Source organism: Paralichthys olivaceus, chromosome 8 (genome assembly GCF_024713975.1).
Source record: "Paralichthys olivaceus isolate ysfri-2021 chromosome 8, ASM2471397v2, whole genome shotgun sequence".
Lineage (NCBI taxonomy): Eukaryota > Metazoa > Chordata > Actinopteri > Pleuronectiformes > Paralichthyidae > Paralichthys > Paralichthys olivaceus.
Genome location: NC_091100.1, coordinates 14,101,927 through 14,126,432, shown reverse-complemented (window position 1 = coordinate 14,126,432; position 24,506 = coordinate 14,101,927). Strand labels below are relative to the sequence as shown.

General features: G+C 40.5%; 3 protein-coding genes across 3 annotated transcripts; all 3 read right to left on the bottom strand.

The window, feature by feature from the left end:
• Positions 1-8,428: 8,428 nt before the first annotated feature.
• Positions 8,429-9,679, bottom strand: LOC109627463 (forkhead box protein D1-like). Its single transcript, XM_020083989.2, has one exon. It carries the CDS (start codon positions 9,537-9,539, stop codon positions 8,658-8,660), a length of 882 nt encoding a protein of 293 aa, XP_019939548.2. The 5' UTR covers positions 9,540-9,679; the 3' UTR covers positions 8,429-8,657.
• A 1,168-nt stretch (positions 9,680-10,847) lies between these two features.
• Positions 10,848-14,810, bottom strand: zglp1 (zinc finger GATA like protein 1). Its single transcript, XM_020084382.2, has 5 exons — positions 14,707-14,810; positions 12,827-14,197; positions 12,622-12,728; positions 12,119-12,212; positions 10,848-11,932 (listed from the first exon to the last, which is right to left on the bottom strand). Exons 1-5 carry the CDS (start codon positions 14,808-14,810, stop codon positions 11,800-11,802), a joined length of 1,809 nt encoding a protein of 602 aa, XP_019939941.2. The 3' UTR covers positions 10,848-11,799.
• An 817-nt stretch (positions 14,811-15,627) lies between these two features.
• Positions 15,628-19,154, bottom strand: fdx2 (ferredoxin 2). The gene is made up of 5 exons (XM_020084384.2): positions 18,850-19,154; positions 18,489-18,540; positions 17,865-17,971; positions 17,265-17,352; positions 15,628-16,761 (listed from the first exon to the last, which is right to left on the bottom strand). Exons 1-5 carry the CDS (start codon positions 19,034-19,036, stop codon positions 16,605-16,607), a joined length of 591 nt encoding a protein of 196 aa, XP_019939943.2. The 5' UTR covers positions 19,037-19,154; the 3' UTR covers positions 15,628-16,604.
• Between the last annotated feature and the right edge of the window lie 5,352 nt (positions 19,155-24,506).

Sequence of the window (24,506 nt, the reverse complement as noted above, 5' to 3'; positions counted from 1 at the left end):
ACTGTCACATTTGTAGAAACACTCCAGTTCACAGACACTGATGGGTTTGACAGAGTCCCACTTTAAAATGACAAGGAGTGTTTAATCGTGAGAAACTACATCCAGCAGATTTACAACAAATGAATTATTTTATTGCCATAACTCTGCTGTATCTATATAATTCAGGAGATGTTACGTATCAGGGAGTTTTAACTTTTTTCCTCTTACTGTATTCAAAGTTCACTGTGATCCTGATTACTGTAATGACACCTCATACAGTGTCAACCACATGTAGACGGTCACACATCGCTCCGTTCCCAGGATGCACCTGGAGAGAGGCGAGCGGGCGGACGTGAGGGACAGCTGTTTCCTGCGCACTCTTCCTGGTGTGGCAGAGGGGAGGGTTTTGGGGAGGGGTGTAAATGAGTGGATGAGGGTGTTTGGCCTTTTCCAAACAGGATATGTCTGCCACAGCCACAGGTGTAAGGGAACAGACGCTCCGCAACCTCATACACACACATACATCTCTAAAAAGTTATTCATCTGTTGTCATATCATTATAACATGGAGGGAAGTCGGAAGAAGGATGAGAAACAAAGCGTGTGGAGGGAAAAAAGAAAAGAAAAGTGAAAAGAACAATAAAGGAGTCAACTCCTTTATTGTCTCCTATACCTCAGAACTCAAACTCACTCTACTGGGAGTGAGAGAGAGCAGCGAGCGAGCTAATCAGAGCATAATAGACTCGACCAATCATTTCCTTGATTACACAGGAGCCAGAAAAGCTGCACAGTTTCCATGAGGAGCGTAACATGTACAAAGCCATGATGGTGTTTCACTGACATGACCTTTCTGAAGCATGGTACAGTGTTATTCAATCATAAACCTTTGCACATGTTAGTATGTTTATGCATCAGCAGTAAACTGCCCCTGAGGGAGGTGACTAATACTGATCCATTAATACAGTCATTACCTTAGCAGGTTATCTGCAGAGGAGGAGGCTGCAGACGTCTGGGACACTGGTGCATTTGATGTTTCAGTTATTAGTTATCAGATACACATGTTTATCTGATAACTTATAATGAACAAGTCTTCTTTTTGTTCCTTGTTGAATAGAACAAATTCGATCAGTCTCAAAACCTGTTTTGTTGATTTCATTTATGTCCAGTTTAAGTTGATATAATAAGTCAAAAAGGTTCAACTACCACTTTTTCTAATTTGTGGTCTGAGTACAAGTTAAATCTTATTCCCAATGCAGTTTAGTCTTAATCATAAAATGATATCCCTTGTTAAATACTCAGAGTAGACTGACAGTGTTGTTTGTTTGAGGAAAGGAAGAAAAATGTAACCATTCCACAGGCAGGTGGAATAATACAACCATGTGGTAAATGTACATTAAACCAAACTGGAGTTTAAAAAAACCCATGGCAGCTGAGGTGAGTGTAACAGAACACAAGTGGTAGTCAAGTGTGGTGATATTAGAGATATTAGTACCCTGTAAGTGTTGAGCATTAACTGTAATAATTATGTGGTTATACTGTAGGAAGCTCTTCAGTGTCGTTTTAGTCACAACTGAGTCCAGCAGCTCTCAGTGGGAGGACTGGTCAGAACCATGTGACTTCGAGGCATCAGGCTGACCGTTGACTCTGAAACATCGTCACCTGCACAGGATTACGTGCAGAACTTTATGAGCCAACTGCGGCTTTTCAAACAGCCGACACACATCCACTTCCACCTTTGGCAACACAATCACAAATATTTCCATTTAAGTTGTGCACTGACAATAGCCTCTGTGTGTGTGTGTGTGTGTGTGTGTGTGTGTGTGTGTGTGTGTGTGCGTGCGTGTGTGTGTGTGCGTGTGTGTGTGTGTGTGTGTGTGTGCGTGCGTGTGTGTGTGTGTGTGTGTGTGTGTGTGTGTGTGTGCGTGTGTGTGCGTGTGTGTGTGTGACAGGACAGCCCTCGGGTCACAATGACACTGCATGGAACAACAGCGTATTGTGTCTTCCTCTCTTATATTTCTCATCATCAGCACAGCCTCCATCCAAATTCCACTGGCGTGTTCGCAGCGTGGCGGAGGGACTCGGCCCTGTTGTCAACCCCCATCCTGCAATAATAGGAAACACAGCATCACTTTCCACTTTCTCCCTCACTTGTCACTGCTAATTCAAAATACATAAGTTCCTGTTTGGAGCTCCCTGGCTCTGGACCTGATTGTTTGTTTTGGAAAGAGGCTTCATGGAGTTTGTTTTCTCATCCAAAGTGCTTTTGTTTTTCATATGCTTCTGTTTTACTGTGTATGAGTGGAAGTTATTTGTAATGTAGCCACCACCTCTTCTACTTTTACACATATACCATGTACACACAATGGCCATAAGAAACACAAAGTAAGTATGACTCAGTCTGACTGACAAAATACAGGTTCCTTCTTATGCGGCATTCACACCTTGTTTGTTCTGTGCCTTCGGAGTTTTCAGTTTAGTCTGAGCCAAAATTACAGGTCTGAAAGGTTCCTCAGAAAATTTTGTCCAACCAAAAGGGTAGGGGGCAGAGCATCAGCGTCCACATAAAGTCCAAACTTGACATACCTCCACCAACAGTCCACTTATAAAACCACATTCAAATTTACTAGATCTCAACTTTCATGTGGATCTGCAGGTAATTCAACACGCTCATAAATATAGATATCAGTTCTCTAAACATGTCTTGAATCATTCTCTGAGAAATCTACGAAAATGTTGAAAAACATCTCGCAATGTTAAAGAAAGTGAAAAAAAGAGCTTGGTTCCACACCCCCCCATCCAGATCCAAAACTTAAATGAGTTGTTTTCTGGCCCATACTGCATCCTTCCACCAGGTTTTGTAGTACTCTGTCCAGTAGTCTTTGCGTAATACACAGATGAAAATAATATAAATTATAATTTGTACTCCTGTAGTTCTGAAGCCTCTTCAACAAGATAAACTGAAATTCTAGATATATTCTTCTTTTTGTCTGTATATACACATGAACAACCCCTCTATTATTCAACAAACCCAACAAAGATTTTCAGTTTGGGTGTTTATCTCATTATGAAATGTAGATAATGTTTCTCACTGTCAACTGTAAAAATTTGTATTGTTTTTGTGCATTTGACTTTCCACCACTAGATGGAGATAAAGGCTTATCATTTATCCCCTGACATCTTTAAGAATGTTGTTTGAATGGATAGTTTAGCTTTATGGGGCCTCGGCCTGAGAAGAGAGCATCAAGATTTTATGTGGATTAGGGAGTTGATCCAGAATTATTTTGTGTGAAGTATGTTTTATGATTAATAAGTCATTAAGATTATCAGACAACTTCCTTTTTTAGATTTTCCTTTAATTTGATTGCTGTTTGTCTTTTGTTTTATCCTCTTGTGACGCACTTAGTTAAGAAAAGTGCAATACAAATAAGGCATATTGTATTGTTTATTTTATAATTCTATATGTATTGGACGGTGTTTGAAGACGTTTTCAGTATTTTCTCTGTGTATTTGTCATAGTTTAACATGCGTACCATCATAATTGTTAAAGTGCATGGTCTGGCAATATTCCATGTGTAAGATATACAACATATACAACATAATAGTTTGAGTTTATAGAAAATGCTGTTTAGTGCCACGTGCACAAAGAAAATGATGAAACTTGTCTTTAATTTTTCTGCATTGCATTCTTCCCCTGTAAATGTAAGAACAGTTCTTGTTTTGTCTACATGGCTTTTTGACACTGATACACACACACACACACACACACACACACACACACACACACTGTATTGAATGAGGGAGAAGTAGAAGGAGCTGAGTTTTATTTCAGTCACAATGTGTCCACTTGTCACTGAGGCCTGTGACCAAAGGCCTTTTTTATTCCTTTCTTTCTCTTTCAAAAACCATCAAACCTCACATCTGGCATACAGATGTGTGCCTCTCCTCCATCTCTTGTTTTCTTTATCTCTCTCTGCTTCTTTTTCCTCTGTGTAATCCCTCTCCCTTCCACCTGGTCTGGACCACCCACCCAGTGAGTGGTGCAGCCGCAGCCCACCAGCAGAGAGCATGTGTGTGTGTGTGTGTGTGTGTGTGTGTGTGTGTGTGTGTGTGTGTGTGTGTGTGTGTGTGTGTGTGTGTGTGTGTGTGTGGTTTATGGCTGTTTACATAGCTAACAGTGGGTGAGCCCTGTTCAACAAGCTCTACCTCTGGGAGTCATGCGTTCTGAACCCCTGTAAACTGTGGATGAAAGCTGAAGCCAAATTAATAAAGTTTAACAGGATAAAGATGTGGCTTGTTACACAGCGCAGCATTAAAAACTGCCCCGCTAACTGAGAGAAAACAACCTGTATTTATGAGTACCTGGCCATAGAACATCATATAAAGAAGAGTGTGTGTTCATATCTGTTCCTATTTGCTTTAAAGTTCTTACCCTCTCCCTACAGGGCGTTTACCTGTTCCTTCATGTTTCTCCCACACTGACATCAGTGCTCTCTCTTATAATAATCACTTAAGTTAAACCAATGAGCATTTAAATACTTACACACATGGAGAACAGAACCTGAGGCCATAATCCATGTTCACTCCAGCTAAGCAACCATGGCATGATGTGTTACCTGGCACTGTTAAAAGTTATTTTGGTTGATGCTCTGGTTATTGGGTGTTATGAGGTTTTATTACACTTGGCACAGTAATAGTTGTTGCTATTTCGGCAGAAAGCGGTGGAACGTTTGTCACATAAGTTATTGACCAATAAAAGCTGGAAATAAAGTGCCTGGATTCCTTTAAAGTGGATCTATTATGCTATTATCCTTATTTATGTTTTTCTGGAGCTCCACTCGAGCAGCTCTGCTTGATTCACAGTTCAAATAAAGTCCTTCTTTATCCCAAACTGCCTGGTATGCAGCCCCTCACTCGAGCCACTGATTGATTATTGTGTGACATAAAAGGTGCATCTAGTCCTTAAATCAAAATCTGTATATACAAATATTTCTATTTATGACCCTACTTATATTTGGGGAAATGCATTTAAATTCCGACTGAAGTACCATCAAGGAAAACTAGGGCCCAGTTAAATGTTATTCTGCTCTCATTAAATGATCAATGAAAACCTGTATTTAATGTCAATCTACACCATCGAGTATTTGTATGCTGGAGTACATAACATGCAAATAATATTACTGTCACAGGGAGAACCACCAGCATGAAGCAAATTAAGTAATCTGTGCTTTTTAAAAAAAAATGAATTTCTTTTTAGCACAATTCTAGATCTTTGTTTGTCTGGACATTTTCCAGGGATTTTTTTTTTTTTCAGGAATCATCTTGGAAAAGTTTGAGATCTGTTTGGAAACTTATTGGGAAATTATTGTAATATTAAAAAGTCAGGAAAATCTTTCAATGTTTTGGGGAATTTAGGGAAAATGTTTTTTTAGGCTACCTGTTATTTCTGTGGACTTGGAAACACTCCAGCAATTTTATGAAAATGTTTTAGACATTTTTGGGGCCTTTTGAAGTTTTTCAGCAAGATTTTCTTGGAATATTCTGATCTTCTTTTTTTTCAGAAATGTGTCTGGAAATGTTTTTAAGTTGAGATTTTTCTAGTCCTTCTCAAGACAGTTTTAGAATATCTTTTTAATTTATCTAGGATTTTTTTCTGAAATTATCCTGGAATTGTTGGGAATACATGTGGGACTTTTCCACAAGTTTCTGAGGACTATTTCAATTTTTTTTTATTTTAGGAAATCTTTCTATAATAGTTTGGTTCTTTTCATTCATTTTTGTCTGACATGTTCCTGTTTCTTCAGTTGTTTCTGGATCATTGCTGGTCAGTTTTGAGTGATTTTATAGTAAATTTTCCAGGTTTTTTGCAAATATTTGCTGTTCATTGGGGTGGGGGATAGTTACTTTTTTTGTTGTTGTGTTGTTGGTATTTTTTGTGATATTTAAAAAAAAGTTCAACATTACTCTGGAATCTTCCAGGAAATGTTAAATGTTATTCTGCTCTCATCAAATGATCAATGAAAACCTGTATTTAATGTCAACCTACACCATCGAGTATTTGTATGCTAGATTTTGGGGAATTTCTGGAAAATTTCCGTTTTTTTCTGTGGTATTTATTCAATATTGATAATACAGTTTAGGATTTGTTTTTTGGAAACACTCTGGCAATTATATGAGAATGTTTTGAGACATTTTCGGTGAGTTTTGAAGTTTTTCCAAGATTTTTTTAACAACATTTCCTTGGAATATTCAGATCTTTTTATTTATTTTTTTAAATTTCTGTTGATGGTTGAAAAGGAGCGGTTTGAGCTACAGCATGACTCTGACCTGGCCTGCACATTTATTTATTCCTGTTACAAGCTGTCAGCAGCAGGGGAACGAACCCCAGAATGGTTCAATATCTTTGTTTCCTGGTTCAGACATTATTTTTTCCTTTAACTATGTTTTTGCTTGTTTGAAATGTGGTTGTGAAAGTGAAAGACCTGATGTGGGAAATGGATTCTAGTTACAAACTCAGAAAGCTTCATTCTGTGATGTCACTGGTATTTCACCCAATCATCAGACTCACTGTGTGATGACAGGATCATATAACCCTGGAAACCCATTATCAACCCGGTCTGAAAGGTTAACTTTTCCTCCAAGAACTAAATACTGATTGTAAAAAACCTTCTCCTCACTGTCTGGGACTGTAGAGCAACTCAAACTGTATAAATCCTGGAGGATACATTACGTTAGGACACAGTGAACCAGTGAACCCCCTCACCTCCACACACCCAGATCGTAAAGGATTGCCCTGGGTGGGAGCAAAGAGTCCTGCACAGGTACATTTTTGCAAACCTGCAAAACTCTGTTCTTGACTCAACCTGTGAACCGCTATATTCTCCAAGTCCAAACTGATTAACTCATTAACATATGACCCACATCTCTTGAGTTTTGTTCTTGGAAACTTATTCTTCCTGTTACTTCCTGATAACGAGCTGATCTTCTGTTTCTTTTTGGTTTTACTTTTTACCCAACTTTCTTTTCTCAGCCGACATTGACTTTAAGCAGCTGGATATTATATTTTAACAATAAATAAATATTAAAATTTTAATATATTTTAGTATATTGTATATTATGTTTTTGTCTTGTGTTGTTTGTATGTATTTTAGTTTGCTGGATTACACAAAAACTACTGGATGAAAATGTTGAAAAAAGTTGCAGTATTCCTGGTTTTAATGAATTAAGGAGTTCCTCTTTCTTTTAAATATTTACACTCCATCATACTTCCTGCCACTGAGTTCATGCTCATCTTGGGGGCTGTGCTCACTTTTCTCTGTCCGACATTAATGGTCCACACTCTGTGGAGACACACAGAGATTTGGAAATAAGTGCTTGAGTGTGCAATGATTGAATAAAACTCAAATATGACTGAGCATGCCAGGAAGAGCAAACAGCTCCCTGGAGGGATCTGTGGGTGGAAGGCAGCTGTTTGCATGTGGAAGAATATCTGATATGACCAGTGTCACACACCAGTTAACTTTTTCTTCACACATTTAACCAGTTGTTAAACGTATCTAATGCAAATAAGTTCCAACCTAGAAGTCAATATTATAAAAATAAATGTACTTCTTATATAAATACTGCAAAATGAGTTGTTGATAGACTGAAGTAAATACTCTGACACCTTCATGTTTCAGAAAGTTAAAATACTTGAATAAGAGGTCAATTTGTCATAAACCCAAAAAAATATTTCACACTAAAAAGCATCTTTGGATTAGTTCTAAACTCTGACAAAACCGTCAGTTAGCAATGTGTCCATTTTGTCCTTTTGATAAGACATTGCATTGACTTCCATTCATTGTAAGAACACAGTCACAGTGTCAAGCTGCTAACACCTGGAGACCTGATGAGCAGATGTATTTCATGTGTTTTAACATGATGACAGAGCAAATACTGCACAAGATGTATGCAAGAACTGAGTGTGTTGCTACAGGCCTGTGTTGACTGAGGCTGACCCTCCTTCTAACATCTCTCTCTCTTTTTCTCTCTAACACACACACACACACACACACACACACACACACACTAAACCTAATTCTAACTCTAACACTAAATCCAAGTCTTCACCCTTTCAGCCCTTTCAATTTGATGGTAATGACAGTACTGAACCGAAATTGGACCTACCTCCACTGTCACAATTGAACACTTTAAATCTCCTGATTACTATTACTTCTACAACTATCAATATCATTATTAATATTATCAGTCGTATTATTGTATTATTATGGGGAATCAGTCAGTTATATTGTGAAGTTTTATTCTTTCAATTCAGTAAACACATTTATTATTTAATAAATAAGAAAAACTCTCTACAACAAGTAACGTGAAAACGAAGACAGCCTAATGACCTTAATTATTCAATTGTGATTATGAATAATGATAAACCATTCCAACTGCACAGACGGTGCAAATACCATCAAGTATTTATTCCAAACCGTATAAGAGCCGTGAAATATCATTTATTCAGCATCATTTGCTTCAAGCAAACGCGCACATACATTGGCCTATTTGTACGTTTAGGTCACCGTCACCGAGTTATATTTATATAAAGTACCATGAGTTGCACGGAAGAAGATTCAGTTCAGTTCTCTGTGAGTTCAGACATTCAGGGGCATCATTGGATCATCGAATCAAATCAAATTAGACGAAATGTTTAAAGATGCTCAGAGGAACAGTGGATAACTGCGTAACAGGGTAGTTGGGTATGAATCCGTGCAGCGAGACAGGAGGCATGAAGTTTGGAGGCAGAGGTGCGACGAGGGCGCAGCGTCCCGGGTGGAGATGTTCAAAGGTTGAAGATGAGGACAAACTCTTGGAGAGAAGCGAGGAGAGCTCAGGTATAATCCGGCTCACAGGTGGGAGGCTCGGACTAGTGAGGGGACTTAAACCTATGTCCAGATCAAGACCCTGGAGACAAGAAACCATCCTGTGCGCTCCGATTAGAGGAAACACGGACATGCGGCTGATGCGCTCTGGGGCCTCGGACTCCTTCACCGTTTCCAAATGGAAGTGTCGTCTCTTGAAGCGTTTCCTTCGCCGAAGAAAACTCCCATTCTCAAACATATCTGAGGACATGGGATCCAGGGTCCAGTAGTTTCCCTTCCCGGGATTCCCAGGCTCCCTGGGCATTTTCACGAAGCAGTCGTTCAGAGACAAGTTGTGCCGGATGGAGTTCTGCCACGCGGGGAACTTTTCCCGATAATAAGCGAAGCGCTGGCTGATAAAATCGCATATCTCGCTGAGGGTCAGCCTCTTCTCTGGGCTCTGCAGGATGGCCATGGTGATGAGAGCGATGTACGAGTAGGGGGGCTTTACCGAAGACCCGCCCCAGCCGGCACCGCGCTGCAGACGCACAGAGAAGCCTCCATCCGCCCGCAGCCGAGGAGTAAGGGGGGACGCGCTCTGCTCCAAGTCTGCATTCGTGTTACTGAACAGTGACACACATGTGTTCCTCACATCTCCGTTATCGGTCTGTCCCTCCGCATCAATGTCCGTCTGCAGCTCCATACAGTCCAAGGTCATGGTCCCCAGAGTGCCCGGTGGCTGAGCGCCTGTCTTGGACGGAGCAGGCGTGAACCCCCTTCTCCCCTTTCATTCACTAGAAGTTACGCATCTGACTGAATCCTCCACTTTTCAGCCCCCTCTGCAAAGTTCCTCCTCCTGAACACAGCAAAGAGCTGAGACATGAAGCTTCACATGATTAATGATCCTTTAGCATGAACTGATGATTGGTAATCTACTCAATAATAAATATGTTGTTCATTTAGTCTTATACTTTCCTGAACTTCATACTCCCAATGCATATAGATTAGTAAGTCTTATTTAAAATACATTTTAAGTCAAATCACAAAAGCATGTTAATCAGAGGACGCTCAATGGAGTTTGGTTCTAATAAGAAATTAAATTGTTGACTAATTGCAGCTTAAGCTATATGAGGAATTAATCATAAAAGCTTAACAATAATTTTACATTAAAAAAATACCTTAATCCACAAAGTAATAGTCGTTGAGTTCTGTCATTTTGCACATGGTGTCCTCTTACACATTATAGTTATAACGCATACCAATTATATCATATTATAGTATTCCACATGTGTGCCTTAGTGTGAAATTCATTCATTCTACACATGCATATATATGGATCTATTTCAATATCCATTCCAATATGTTAGCATCTGTAGTGAAAGGTGTATATTATTATTCTTTGCATTTTGAACAATTTTTCATTTATATTATATTGCCTTTTTTAATGTCATGTCTACTTCTGTTGTAACAAGTGAATACCCCCATTTTATCTTTTCTAATATTTGCCTGTGGAATGACGTACTAAACTGAAGTTGAAGGTTCTCAGTTACTTCCCGTCACATGTTTATTATCGTATCGTGTCCACAGCAGGTGAAACTGGTTTGGGCTGAAATCTGGTTAATGATTAATTTTAAAGAGCTTAATCTTTTTATGTGGTTGGCTTACACAATGCTCATTTCCTTCAGTTCCTCTTCACTTGACGTTTTGGCTCATGGTGAGAGACTCTGGCTGTTTCAAATCAGAAGACGTAATCCATTTTGAAATAATAGCTGCACTGTATCAATCTGTGCGAGGCCACCCACTTGGCACACAGGTCACCACTGCAGGGTGGGCTAAGGAAACTGTGGGAAGCCTCATTAATGAACAATTCTTCCCCCTCACATGCAGTTTAATGTGATGTGTTATGTGTAGGGCAACCCTCTAAAACTATTGTACTATTTTATAATTGCATTTTTGTGTGGGTATAATATTTAGATCAAGACAGGGCCACGCTCATGCAGCTACACACATGAAAGAGCCGAGAAAGTGTTTTATACAGACTTTAATACAGACCGAAACCCATGCAAGCTCACACAAAGAGGGTTTCTTTCCTCATAGGAAAAAAATGCACCAACGATACCAGCTACACTCCAAATAAACACCAAGATAAACAAACCGTGCAAAAAATAAGTTGGAAATTAGGACAAACACAACAAAATAAATAATTTAACTTGTGCAACTAAATACATGTGGCCAAGAAGGTTAATTCTTTGGCAGTTAATAACAGTGAAGACAACACTGAGCTCAGGATGCCGTTTTTTGTTCCTGCACAGAGATAACTTTGTAGTGCAGCTGTTGTTGGAGACCACCGACCATTATACACAGGCAACACTGAAGCTATTTAGATGAAAACTGACAACAATTATGAATAAACTCTCCACTGAATGTGTGTAGTTCTTACAGTAGCACTGCAGCATCCCGTTTATTTGTGTTAAATGACTCTCTGCTACAAACTGTCTGTGCTCTGTGCTCAGCAGACAGAGGGAAGACAAACCAATCATCTGAATACACTTTGTCACACATGCTACATACATAAGTTTCAGTGCAGGAAAGATAGAGGTGCAGACCATTGTCTGACAGCGTCCCCTGTTAAGTGTTGAGCACAGAGTTTCAGAAGGTTTTAAAGTTTTTTTAGTCCTTTAACCTAATTTTTGTAAGTTTTCTTGTGATGTATGCAGCACTTTGATGGCAACCATGGAGCTAAAGTCAATGAGGTCTGTTGTCCGAGGTGCAAAACTGAGGCAGTGAAACTAATTTAAATACCCTGAGTCACGTAAAATACAAAAGGCTGGTGTTGGTTCTTTCTTTTTGGCGTTTACATCTGTAGTGAATTGTCGAGGATAAAGAACAACAGCAACAGAGAGGGTTCAGTCTTGAGCTGGTGTGTGCACAGCTCCGTCACATGTGAACATGAAAAGCCTTTTCTCTGTGTATGTTCCCTAGGTGGTGTGTTTCCGTTGAGCTGAGGTCAGCCTCACCAAGTTTCCACACCTGAGGCAGCATGAGTTGGAGTTGCCCTCTTTCCTCGGGATATGCCAGCAGTTGACACAGCGCACTCTGTACTTCTTATACCTTGTAAAGAGAAACACGGGAGATGAGAGTGATTCCATGAATGTTCTTTGATGAAACACACGCTGGTGTTAAAATCACATTTATTACCAACTTTCTGTTCTTCTAGCAACTCATGTAGACATCATAAACTAAATCATGTCACTGTGGAAGAAACTTATGTGACATCGTTGTGTGCATCTGAGCTACCTTATCCCACAGGCATTACAGAGTGGGGTCCCATCCTCTGCATCTCTCCACATGGGCGTCTTCCTGGTGCAGCACGATGCACAGACTTTATCCTCTGAGGGGGCCGAGAGAAACAAATATATTGCCACATGTTATGTGTCCACTTTGGTTTTCTTTCTCTGTATTTGCTACTTTGCATTAAGGGCAGTTGTCATGATAAACATCATGGTGTTAGAATGTAGTTTCACTGTGTAAATCCTGTCCTAAGCAAATGATGCTGTTGACTTACATCTTTTAATAAAGTGGCACCCTCTAGTGGAGAAAATTGGCACTTTACAGCGATACATAATCACATTTACAATAGATATTTGTCCCTGTTCTCCCTTTACATGTATACAAACTGTATTCAGAGACAAACCTGTGATGAATGAGATACTTGTAGGACTCAACATTACTCTTTGGAGCAGGTGTAGTAAGGTAAGCATAGCTTCATTGTAGAGTGCAGGTACTCGAGTGTTACTCACTGGAAACCGTCAGGTCACTCTCCTCGTCTGAGCTGCTAGTTTTGAGGGATTTCTGGGATGTCCGTGTCCTCGGCCTTGGCTTTCTTACACACTTGAAGAGCTCCTTGCTGTGAAGGGTACACGTGCAGCAGACACCGGCAATGTGTGCAGATTGAATACTTCTAAACTCACACACACCAAAAAATTGTAGTAAATCTGTTAGTACCTGTACTTTGAAGTTATGAGGAGCCGACACTGCTCCCTGCTGTCGTCCAGCTCTGAGCCCATCCTGAAAGTCACTCCCTGGATGTCTGGGTCTTGGATGTCAACACTCCGGCTGGGATGAGGTTGTTTTCTAGGAGTCTTGGTTCTCCACTGCCAGGAAGATGGAGGAGCAATTTCCTGCTTTTGCACAGGCCTGAGTTCTGGTTGTAACTTTACAGAAAGCACATTGTAGCTGGAGGATTTCAGTTGTTCAAATGTGGGTGATTCCTCCTTTATGGCAGCAGGTATAGATGGATTCGCTCCTGTGGGTTTGTTATCAGTTTTTAGGAATGAATGACACCTCTCTGCAGCACTCAAGTAGAGCAATGCAGATTGTGAAGTAGCCAGGAGAGCGCTCAGAGGCGACAGCTGGGTGTCACATGGGGTCAACACAATGTTTGCGTTGCAGTCTACTGTCAGTGCTGGCTTTGGTAGATCTACACCTGTATCTTCATTTGAATTCAAAGTCATCTGGGTATTAATGGGTGCACTGTGCATGTGTGCTTGTGACAGAGCCTTTTCAGAGAAGGCTACGTTCCAAAAATCCATCTTACACTCCTGGCTCAACTCTAATTGTGCATTAACTTTAAACATGGCCTCCCTTTTGTCCCCAGGCTGCGGTTGAGAGGAGGCGGTGGCATTATCTTTCATCAGCTCTGGTAAAACAGTGTCTGTTATTTCAGCAGGCTGAGGTTGAAGACTACAACCCACCTGAGAGTCTTTATAAGTGCTGACTCCTTTCACATCTTCCCCATCACGGACAGAGGCTGGGATTTCTTGTCTCTTGATAAGAAAAGTGTCACTTCCAACCCCCTGTTCTGTAACATCTGCTGCAGCAGTTGACGACCTGGCTGTTTTAAGGACTGATTTTGCCTTGGATGATACTGAACTTGTGCGCGGCTCCTCTACATCTCTCCGATGCAGGATCCTCTCACACTGCAGGTTGATCAGACTCAGCACTTTCAAGGGGCTGGTACCTTCCTGATGCGGCTCAATCAAACTCATCACCGTGCTGTTGTGACTTTCCTCCTCCACTTTGTTCACCTGATTAAAAGGCGAGACACTGTGCTGAGAGAAACTATCATACCTTTGAAAGAAATGCTCATCCTCTACCTCCGTTTCAACGATGACATCCCCCGGTGTGGACGCCTCGTCGAGCCATTTGCAAGGCGAGTTTGTACCCAGGAAACTGCTGTGGCTGGGAGACGCCAGCCTGGAAACTTCTTGGAGGAGGTAGAAGAGCGCAGAGTGGGACGCATCGTGCTCCACCGTCCTCTGGTGTCCTTGAATAAAAGTGGCTTGTGACGTCGGTCCTGTGCTCATGTTGAGGTGTCTGCATCCGAAATGAACAGGGGGAAAAAAACAGCCTTCAGACAAAGTTTCTAAGACAATAATAAAACATGTAAGACTTCTCTCTAATAGTTATTTATCTTTGTATAACCCCTGATGTTTTTTGCTCTTAAAGCTGTTAAATATGTGTCACATGAACGTATATTTTACAAAACACAGTGATGGTGGCTGGAGAAGTTTCTAGGAGTAAATAAGATGTCAAGGATTTAGAGAATAGCTACTTCACCATTTGTGCTGTATAAACAAACAGCTGCTGTAACTGAGCTCCTGTAGAAGCTAGCGCTGCCACACTTGTATGTTTTGCTGTTGACATTAGCTCGACAGTTTGTGATAGGTTGTTTTTTAATACACACCATCTTTGTGGCCTATATATACACGAACATCCGGGTTATTGTTAATAGTTAGTCACTGCTGTTCAGAAGATTATTCAAGTAAAGCTGCACATTCTCCGTGTGGTGGTTCTTCTATTCACGTGGGGCTGGTTGAACTCACCGGTCACAGTGGAACTTCCACAGTGGAGGAACACAGTGGAACTTCCACAGTGGAGCTTCCACAGTGGAGCTCTGAGGGTCTGCTCGGACTCTGAAGCAGCTCATGTTCGACGATGTCGCAGATTTTCGCGGGTGTCAACTTTTCAAACTGTCGCGAGCGCACGAGCTGACGGCAGTGATTGATCCAGTGGTTTTTAGAAGCGCTTATAGAAAGGTGTGTTAAAAAGCGACTGTAGTGTTGAAATCGTTCTCCTGCAACAACATATCATGGACTGACAATGTCTGGAAGCACCGCTTATGTTCACTTTGGCTTCATTTAATGGATCGGTGAATGTTTGAGATCAGATTTCATTGATGGACATTATAAAAGCGTAAATCCAACGATCGCAAACTTTGATCCACAACCTGTGATCGTCCATCACTCACATAATAAATGGGCCCATCACATCAACCTCACTGATCCTTCTTCTCACCGTTACTCGTTCCTGACCTGTCACAGCTTCTTTAGCCAACCACCTCTCTGGCATTAAGGCCTCCTACAAAAACATGTTTTCAACATCCACCCATCGCTGCACGTGTTGATTCTCACCATTAATCGTCAGGGTCGGTCATCAGCTAATAGAGAAGAGTTGAGCCCACACCGGTGGAGCTGGTGGCCATGGCCCGCTCCTGTGTGCTCAGCTGAATACACGGGTGTTCCTGGTTTACACAGATTACACCTGCAGGGTTTAAAGTGTGGCTCCTCACCGAACTGCAGTTTCACCTGGAAGCTGCTGCAGCAGACAGCTCTCTGCAACAACACACGAGGCCTTTGTAGGTACTTTTATCTGCAAGGAACTAGTGTTGAATATTTAGGTTTGGATATATCACTTCACTTCTGCCATTCTTCTCTAAAGGGGTAAAGGGAGAAGTGTACAAAAAATAATTTTCAAAACATTTTATTGCACAACTTTAAATGTTTCCTAAGACATAATAGAGACAGTTCACTGACATGTGTGTAAGCTGGATAAGTACAGTAGAGTTAACAAGTAAAGGAGGGATGAGGTAAACTCATTTTGTGTTGACGAGCTTCAAACCAGGATCACAGCAAACCTGAACCACATCAACTCATCAAGCCACAATCACTGTCACCTGACAGGAAGTGCTTCAACATGCATATTTCATCTGACCTTCAGAAACACAACTCATTTATTTAATTATTATGTGTTTATAGTGAATAAAATGAGTTTCAACAGTCTTGTTTGTGTATTTAAGAGTCCACCCTTTAAGCTTCAGGGAACTTTGGGCTTCCAGATACACTTCATTATAATACACATCTGTTTCCTCTGTATCTGGCTTTAGTCCTTGATGAGAAAAACAAAAACACCTACAAAAGAACCAGACTCATAAAAATGAAATGCTATGTATACAATATCTGACAAATGGATCAGTGTGGAAATGATAAACTGAGAACATCATGTGATACTTGTGCGTATATGAGCTGTAACAAGGAATGTTCCATTTGACAGCACAAAGATGGACTTTGTTAAAAATAGCATAATGACATAACTATAAAATGTCAAAAAATCCTCTCAAAGAACAGTTTAGATTGAATTGTGTGTTCAGGCCTGAGAATTCTCCACATAAAATAAATACATTATCAGTCAAACCATCCCAGTTGTTTTTGGAACAAACCATTAGTTTTACCCTCTGTGAGACTCTGTGGTCTCATCTGCAGGCCTGTCAAGTCATTGGTCAACTGTGGAATTTGTCAGTCAGCAAGATGTTTGGGGAGTTGCTACGGACGTTACTATCTTAGCCGTGCGTCGCCCCCCTCTTTCAACCAGCACACCTGGTGGCTAGCTCACAGCGATACTAATTTCTGTCCCAGTCCCCCGTCTTCATCTATTGTGCCTCATCTCAGTGAGGTTTGGGAACATGGCCGTCCACATAGAAGTTCCTGGTGACTTTGGGCAAGGTCAACTCGATGCCATCCATCTCTGGAGTGAGAATTATCTGGCATCCCAGCCGGGAGTTCTCCTGGAGCATGGGCGCCATATCCAGCATGTCATCCTCCCTGACAACCAACATAAATTAAACCAGTCAATATTAACAGTGATCTTACTCTAATCTTATCACACACATTAGTTGGAATGTAAATGTCACAGTTTAAGAGGAAGATTAGTATTAGGCCTTGTTTACACTGAGGCAGATATTTCAGAAAGAATATTTTCCCACTCAAATATCTTTGTCCACACGAAAACACAAAAACCACAACAAATAAACAAGCAAAACTGGGCCAGTAGGTTGCAATAAAGTCAACTTCAACGATCCTTCCAGAGAACATTGTGAGAATTCTGAGTGAGCTTCTCTCCCTCTAGTGGAAGTAACTTCAAAATCAAAATAGTAGAAGTTTAGTTTTTTGTTTACACAGAAACCAGAGATTTTGGAAATCTGCACTTTGTAACCCATTTGTAAAAATCTGCATTGTAATGTCTTAAAACTTAGTTTTTAATGTGGACTAGAGACACAAACAGAGGGGAAAGTTCTGAAAAATATCTGCATTAGTGTGAGACTTACCGCTCATCAGGCTCTGGCAGTTTGTCAAAATGGTCCGCGTTCACATAGACGTGACACGTTGAGCAGGCTAACGATGCCTCGCAGGCTCCTAAATAAAACAGTAACACCAATAATTAAAATGGTCCTCAGTTTTAGTGGAAAATAGAAACAAAAAAAAGGAGGTGGTCTGATGACCTTAATTATTAATTGATCATATTCCTAAACACTGGAAAAATCTAAAAGATCTACGCATTCTCAATATTCCTGGAAAAATTTAAGAAAAAAGAAAATTGCCAGATTTTGCAATTTTAAAGAAAATGATCAAATAAAAATAAAATATAAAAACACATATGTGTGTGTGTGTATATATATATATATATATATATATACACACACATGAATAAAAACAAATCTGGATCCCAACGTAATCCACATCTACACAAACATTTCAGTCCCTATCCCTCAACCAAGTTTAGTGGAAATAGGTTTCGTAGTTTTTCCATGATCCTGCTAACAAATAAACAAACATGGGTGAAAACATCGCCTCCTTGCCGGAGTAAATAAGCAGCAGTTGTCTTAAAACCTTGATTAAATATTTAAGAGAAAACTTTAAACACTCACCTTCCAGTTCAATTCCATGCTTGTGAGCCAAATACAGAACATTATCTCCCACTTTGGCTCGAACTGGGATCTTCTGTCCAGATCGATTTATATACACCACATTCACCCTAAACAACAAAGATGAGAGCAGGAATTACGAAACATTTTTGTGCCTGTAACCCAATTAGATCAAGATCAAAGATGAGGTTTAAAAATAATAAGACCTTTTTTTTGCCAATCAGACATTTGAGTTTGATAAAATATAAAGACATATATATATATATATATCTCAGAGTGGGTTTTCTCTGGATTCCTCCCACAGTCCGAACACAAGCAGATTGGGGTTAGGCACATTGTAGGTGTGAATGGTTGTTTGTCTCTATGTGTGGGTCCTGTCATGGACTGGCGACCTGTCCAGGGTGCACCCACCTCCAGCTGGGATCGCCCTCACCTTGACCCTCAAAGGATCAGCGATACAGATAACATGTTACGGTTAGGATGGGAAGAAATGCAAATATTTAACTGACCTTCAATGAAAACCACATGTAGCCTTCACTAGCTTGAACCTTAGAGCTAGAGAGTGACAGAGAAGTCGTTGTAGTGGTACAGAGGCGGCATGTGTGCGTTGATTTACAACAAACTTACACATCCTCTGGGTCCTCAGCATTGGAGCCCCCCTCCTCACTGTGGTGGAGACCTTTGGAAAGACAAACACGGACACAGGGACAGAGACGGTGAGATCAGCTCCTCCTGGTTGTTGAAGGGAGGGTCGAGGTTTGACTGGTTGCACAAAGTTTCACTGCCTGAGTGACTGCTGGGAGAGTTATTGAGAGGACATTTTTAAATCACTGCTCTTCTCCATCTAACACATGAAAACCAAACACTACTGGTCACTGGTTAAAACACTGCTAGTCAGCGCTCATTGAAACCTACGGTAAACAAACACTTCTGAGGACACGGGCACTCTCTAGTTGAGGCTAAGCTGTTAGCAAACTGCAGCTCTCACCCAAGCTCGTCTGTAAATGTCGGTTTATCGTCCTGCAGCTGTGGAGGGAGCCGCTCCTCTGTGGGTCAGCCCCGCCGGTCACCCCGCTCCTCAGCCGGTACAGCGGACATGTGCTACAGTCCGGTCTGACTCGAGAAAGTCTCAAAGTCAGACCCACGCTCGACCGGACTGCAGCTGCGGCCGCCATGTTTCTGTTGTGGTCACGAGGTCCACAGCAGCCAATGAGAAAATAGCGCAGGCAGCGCGCGGTTTCCGGGCGTTTGTGCAAAGCCGACAGCAGAGGGCGCTGTCGGTGTATACACACAGTGCACTGGGAATCAACGAGCAAGATGTCTATCAGCGTTAATAAAAAGATAATATAAGTGAACAAGCAAAAACTATTTTTTCTAAAAGCGATCAATAAGAAAAAGCAATAAAATCAGACAGTAATAATAATATGATTAAACACATACATAATCACAAAAACAATATGCAAACATTTAATTGACCAAAATAATACTGCATATATATGCTGACCAATGAAAAACCGTAAATACAGACAGTAGTAATACTACAACTTAAAACAGTTATAATAACATACAAATACGTTTGTATTTACAGAATAATATACAATCATATTATTGACCAATACTTCCCTGTTCTTCTTTGTTTGTTTTATTAACTGGTGGAGACCAATGTCAAGGTGCAGTATCACCATCTCTGCATATTTTATCTTCCGCTCTACTATTCTGCCACCAATACTTTCCATATGGACGGCTTATAAAAGGGGGCTCCTGTAAATATTTTCTTTTGTCATACAAGTATCATTGTCTTTCATATAGTATTTAGTTTTTATATAGTTTTATTGTGTTTCCAATAGTTTGCCTTCAATTTTTCATTTTAAATTGTAACACACCTTGTAATTGTGTTTGAAAGTGTGACGTCCTTTTTTTTCTCTTTTTCTCTTATCTGTCCCTTTTATCTGTGTTTCATGATGAACTTTTAACCCAGGTGTTTTCCTATTCTGTTGTTTTTAATGTGTGAACAAATGAGAGTCAGTGTTTATGTAGTAAAGTAAATGTACTTTGCTACATCCCACCACTACCTGTTTAGTCGTATATTTCTCAACTCAACTTGACTCACAAGCTTTAATAAAATATTGTAATATATAATAACATATGTTACCTTTAAATATGTAAATTTATTTAAGTCTGAATGCTCATACTTTACATCAACAAGACATTTGGTGTTCTGTGTTTTGTTCCAGTTGCAATTCTTACCAGTCTAAACCTGTTTAACTCCTGTTCCAGTTAAAGAAGTGCACCTTCCCTTCTTTCTGAAGAATCAACTTAGAATATTTCATAATTCCATAAAGTCACATTCAGTAAACAACAGTAAATACATGTTCTGCCCTGTTTTTGTGCAGCAGGGAAAATCCTAACGAGATAAGAAATCTGATGCAGGCAGGCAGTGCATGGGCAACCGTTTTCATGACAGCAGCTATTGATGTGTGAAGTCAGAGAAGTGATGTTATGACTACAGCCTGGTCTCAATCTTACCTATCAAGAAAGAGAGAGATCTATTTTCAGAGAAGAGGAAATATATATCACTCTCTTTGGCATCCGCTTGGAGGAAGTTATCCTAAACAGAACTAACCCATTAAATGTGTAATCCCTTTACAGACTTGTAAAGCTCTCACAGACGAGCACTGTGTGGATGTTTGAGATGTGATTTATGGGCCTGAGTGACTCTATAATGACTTCATCCGCTATAATTTCTGTCTTTTCTTATCTTTCCCTCGGTGTCTCATGCTGATCTGTCCTTCAAGGGAGAATCACACTCTCAGAGTCGCTCTTAAAATGTACACCAACCCCCCATCTGGACCCATAACTGCAGAGGTTCCTCCCATGTGGATGGCCATAAAACTTAAATGGGGCGCTCTCGTGTGTGCGTTTTTTCTATAGTGAGTGCTGGGAGTAAATCCACTGGCATATAGATTATGCACTTTATATTTCTGAATCCACATAATGAAACACTATCACACTTTCATGCAGGTGCTCTCTCAGACACACACCTGCGCAAGAGTAGAGTCCGGGGACCGGACTCTACTCCAGCGTCTTTACTCCTGCGTCTGTGAAGTCTGTGAAGTTAGTATATCATTGGGCCCTCTGCAGGTGTGTGTGTGTGTGTGTGTGTGTGTGTGTGTGTGTGTGTGTGTAAAAGGCATCCTATAGCTGATCTTTCAGAATACACTCCCTTCCCATATGATGGTAATGACATACAATAACTCATACACCCCCTTCCACAGACACACATGTTTAGTTAAGTTATATCTTATGTTATATTTTATTGAAGAACTTTATTCCATACTTCCTTTGCTTTTATTTTTATTTTATTTTAATGTTGCTTATATTTATAATTTTATATTTTATTTGTAAATCTTTATAACAGACACACTTTGATTTGAGAAGGACTTTTGTAATTTTGTTCTTGAATCTTGAATCTTAAGTCTTCCACACTGAAATACATACAACAGTCACTTCTTCAGACGGACATGCACATGAAACAGACTCACACACAAATCACAAACACTCTTCGAAAGTATATCCCTCATCCGGAGCCCAGCAGCAGCAACATGTGTGGACATTTTTGCAGCGATCTGCTGAGTCTCCCCAGAGTTTGGTTATGGACATCTTATCTTTCCAAGAACAGATAAAACATGGAAAGAGACTCTTAACAGCCGTCCTTAGGGTGCAGTTTAGTTCCTCCCACCAGAGCTCCCATTATAGTTTATTATGTTGTAGTCTTTTCTGCGGGTATTTCTTGCAAACTGAGGATGGAATCTTTTCTGTCTCCACTTGGAACTTAGAAAACAAGCTATTTTTAGTTGGAACGTTTTCTCTAATGTGTCAGAGTGTGTGAAAGTGACAAAAAATCTCTCTGTGTGCACATGTGACCTTCCACACATCATGCTGGTCCAGGCTTTACTGTCAGAAAATCATCAGCAATGATGATCTTGAGCAGGTCACCAGGTTGAATGACAGCAGCTGTTTCACTCAGCTTCACTTGCTTTGCTTCCCTCTGCTCAGAGTTAGATGGATGTCAGGTAGGTACTGTAAGGGAAGTGCAGTTTGGATGTTTCCTGGATCAGCGTTACCCTTAAACTCACTTGGAATGATACAGCCATGTGCAAGAAAACATTTACAGCTAAAAACCAAATGCAGGTTGTAACCCCCGGCACAGTAAACAATCGTCTTTCTAAAAATATTAATTTAATATTTAATATTTAGAAAACATTTAGTTGTACTGCAACTTCACACCTGACATCCTGCTAAAACTGTTAGAGGCGAATTAGAGGAGTTCCATTTAAACTGATCACATCATCTGTGTGTGCGTGTGTGCGTGTGTGTGTGTGCGTGTGTGTGTGCGTTTTGCAAGCTGTGTCATGACTCCCTTCTCTGTTGACTCACAGACCCCTCAGAGTAATTCATTTGAATCAGGTAAAAATAAATAAAAATGCTTTTATGCCTCATCAGCGTGAGAACGCTTGATTCTCGGCCAAACAAAAGGAGAACTTACCATCAATGTGAGTAAACAGCCAAAGCCTTGGAGCTGGCTCAGGGAAAACAAGCTGTTACTCATTCTCTTCTGATGTTTATACGTCTGGGACACTTTCTCTTATATGTGTCACACATGAAGCTAGGAGCATTTTCAGGAGCCTCCCCAGGGCTCACGGTTGTGTTTGTGATTAATGACCTCTTTCACACTAAACTCTAAAAACTGCACAGCGGCCAGCAGCGAGCTGTTTGCTTTAGTTCGAGGTCTTGATGTGGTTTAGTGGTTTCGGTCTGCGGTCTCAGTGGCTGCCGTCTGGACGGTGATAGACAGCACTGACCACCGACTGTTGACCTTTGACACCAGATAAAGAAAAGCAGCAGAGAGGGGTCAAAGACTGGGGAGGTCACAGAGGTGCAACGAATCATGTCAACAAATCTAAACACACCAAGGACGCTACGGGTCCACTCCAATAATTCTTTGGTGGAAAAAAATCTGGAACGATAACAAAACTTCAACATAGCAGGCCCATTTATGCTGAAGAGATTTCCTAACATTAAAAGAAGAGGGTTAGATATATTCTGTTATTGTCACTAAATCCAATGAAAAGCCCAATGATGCTTTAATTCTTTTTTTCAATTTCCCCAGTTTGTCTTAGGCTAGAGGGCTTTAAGCATCAGGCCTTGTTGTTCCCACTAGATGTGCATTTTAAAAATAGGTCACCGATGAACAATTATTTAAAAAATGGTGAAATAATATCCTATGTCTGCTGGAACCTGCAGTTTTTAGCAAACACTACACAAGGGAATATGTGGCAGAGTAATACATATTGCTCAATAACAGCTACTAAGCTAAACAGACCATGTAGTGAGAATGCCAGTTTAAGTTTAATCTAGACAAAAAAGCTTGTGTAATTTTATCACTTTTCCACAATTAATTCCATCAACCATTGATGCATTTATCAATCAGTCAATACTCACCTGCACCATCTGTGGAACTAAGTCATGATTAATGTCAAGAACCTGCCAGAAACTGAGAAGCTCTGTCATCTTACTGTCTTGACAGTGTTGCATCTTGCACAATACAACACTGTTGCATGTTGCACTTCATGAAAATTTACTCACCAATGTCCAGAAGTTTGATGCGCTTTCTTAACATTGCCCTGGAAAAGGTGCAGCGTGAGACTGCAAAAATGTTAAAGTCTACTGCAGAGTTATTTGACCCAGGAGTGAATGGGGATTGTATTGTGTATGAAACAAATCAGGCATGTGTATGGAGAACTGATGTCTTATGTGGTGCAGCTTGATAGAACTTTAAAGAAAGATTGGGCCTTGGCAGAGATACGGCCTCATTCTGGTTTTTATTTATGAATTTACATCGTACAAAGTGCAGTTGACAGAACGTTTGCAGTTTTTGAAGGTATTTGGCTGACAGGTTGTTTTCCAGCATTAACACACCACAGTTCCTCTGTGGATTCAGTCTGTCTCCATGTCTTCTGTCTCTGACTGACTCCATGGTGTTGAGATGCATGTTCTGTGAATGCCAGACCATCTGTTATAGGACTCCATGTTTGTCTTGTCTCTGAGGACAGTTCTTTATGGCTCTGGCTGCATGTTTGAGGTCGTTGTCTTGCCGCAGAATGAATTTCGGACGCCTCCCTGATCATATTGAGCGATGGACATAAGAATCTAGACGTCTAAAACTTTTACACAACAATGTATTTGTGTCTCCAAGCACTTCTAGTCTACCTTAAAACGGTTGGCTACCTGCCTGAATGTGTGTGTATGTGTGTCTGTCTGTGTTGCTGAATTATGGCTGTAACCGTGACTGTAATTGACCCTCCGTGGTGCAGACGCAGCCTGTGTGAAACATTCAGTCCAAACCGGAGCACAATGTCTCTCAGGGGACGCAGAGGTGTTAACTCTGTGACTAACCGGACTGTTTCACTCCACATGATCCAAGTTCAATGTTTCATTGCCACAGTAAATTTTCTTCATTTGGACAATATATTTCAAAATGACTGAATGGCCTTTAGAAAACACCGTGTCTGTGGTCACAGTTGTTTGCTTTTACTTTTGCCGGTAAGTTTCATTTAATTAAAAACTATGCTTTCCAGTGTGTAC

What these genes read in the sequence shown, in the direction of transcription:
- LOC109627463 (XM_020083989.2), bottom strand. Translation starts at nt 9,539, where the DNA reads ATGACCTTGGACTGTATGGAGCTGCAGACGGACATTGATGCGGAGGGA.
- zglp1 (XM_020084382.2), bottom strand. Translation starts at nt 14,810, where the DNA reads ATGAGCTGCTTCAGAGTCCGAGCAGACCCTCAGAGCTCCACTGTGGAA. An exon ending in CTCATAACTTCAAAGTACAG is followed by an intron (nt 12,729 to 12,826) that starts GTACTAACAGAT and finishes TACCCTTCACAG; the next exon opens with CAAGGAGCTCTTCAAGTGTG. An exon ending in GAGTGACCTGACGGTTTCCA is followed by an intron (nt 12,213 to 12,621) that starts GTGAGTAACACT and finishes CGGCCCCCTCAG; the next exon opens with AGGATAAAGTCTGTGCATCG.
- fdx2 (XM_020084384.2), bottom strand. Translation starts at nt 19,036, where the DNA reads ATGGCGGCCGCAGCTGCAGTCCGGTCGAGCGTGGGTCTGACTTTGAGA. An exon ending in ACATTTACAGACGAGCTTGG is followed by an intron (nt 18,541 to 18,849) that starts GTGAGAGCTGCA and finishes GTCTTTCCAAAG; the next exon opens with GTCTCCACCACAGTGAGGAG. An exon ending in GCATGGAATTGAACTGGAAG is followed by an intron (nt 17,353 to 17,864) that starts GTGAGTGTTTAA and finishes TGTTTTATTTAG; the next exon opens with GAGCCTGCGAGGCATCGTTA.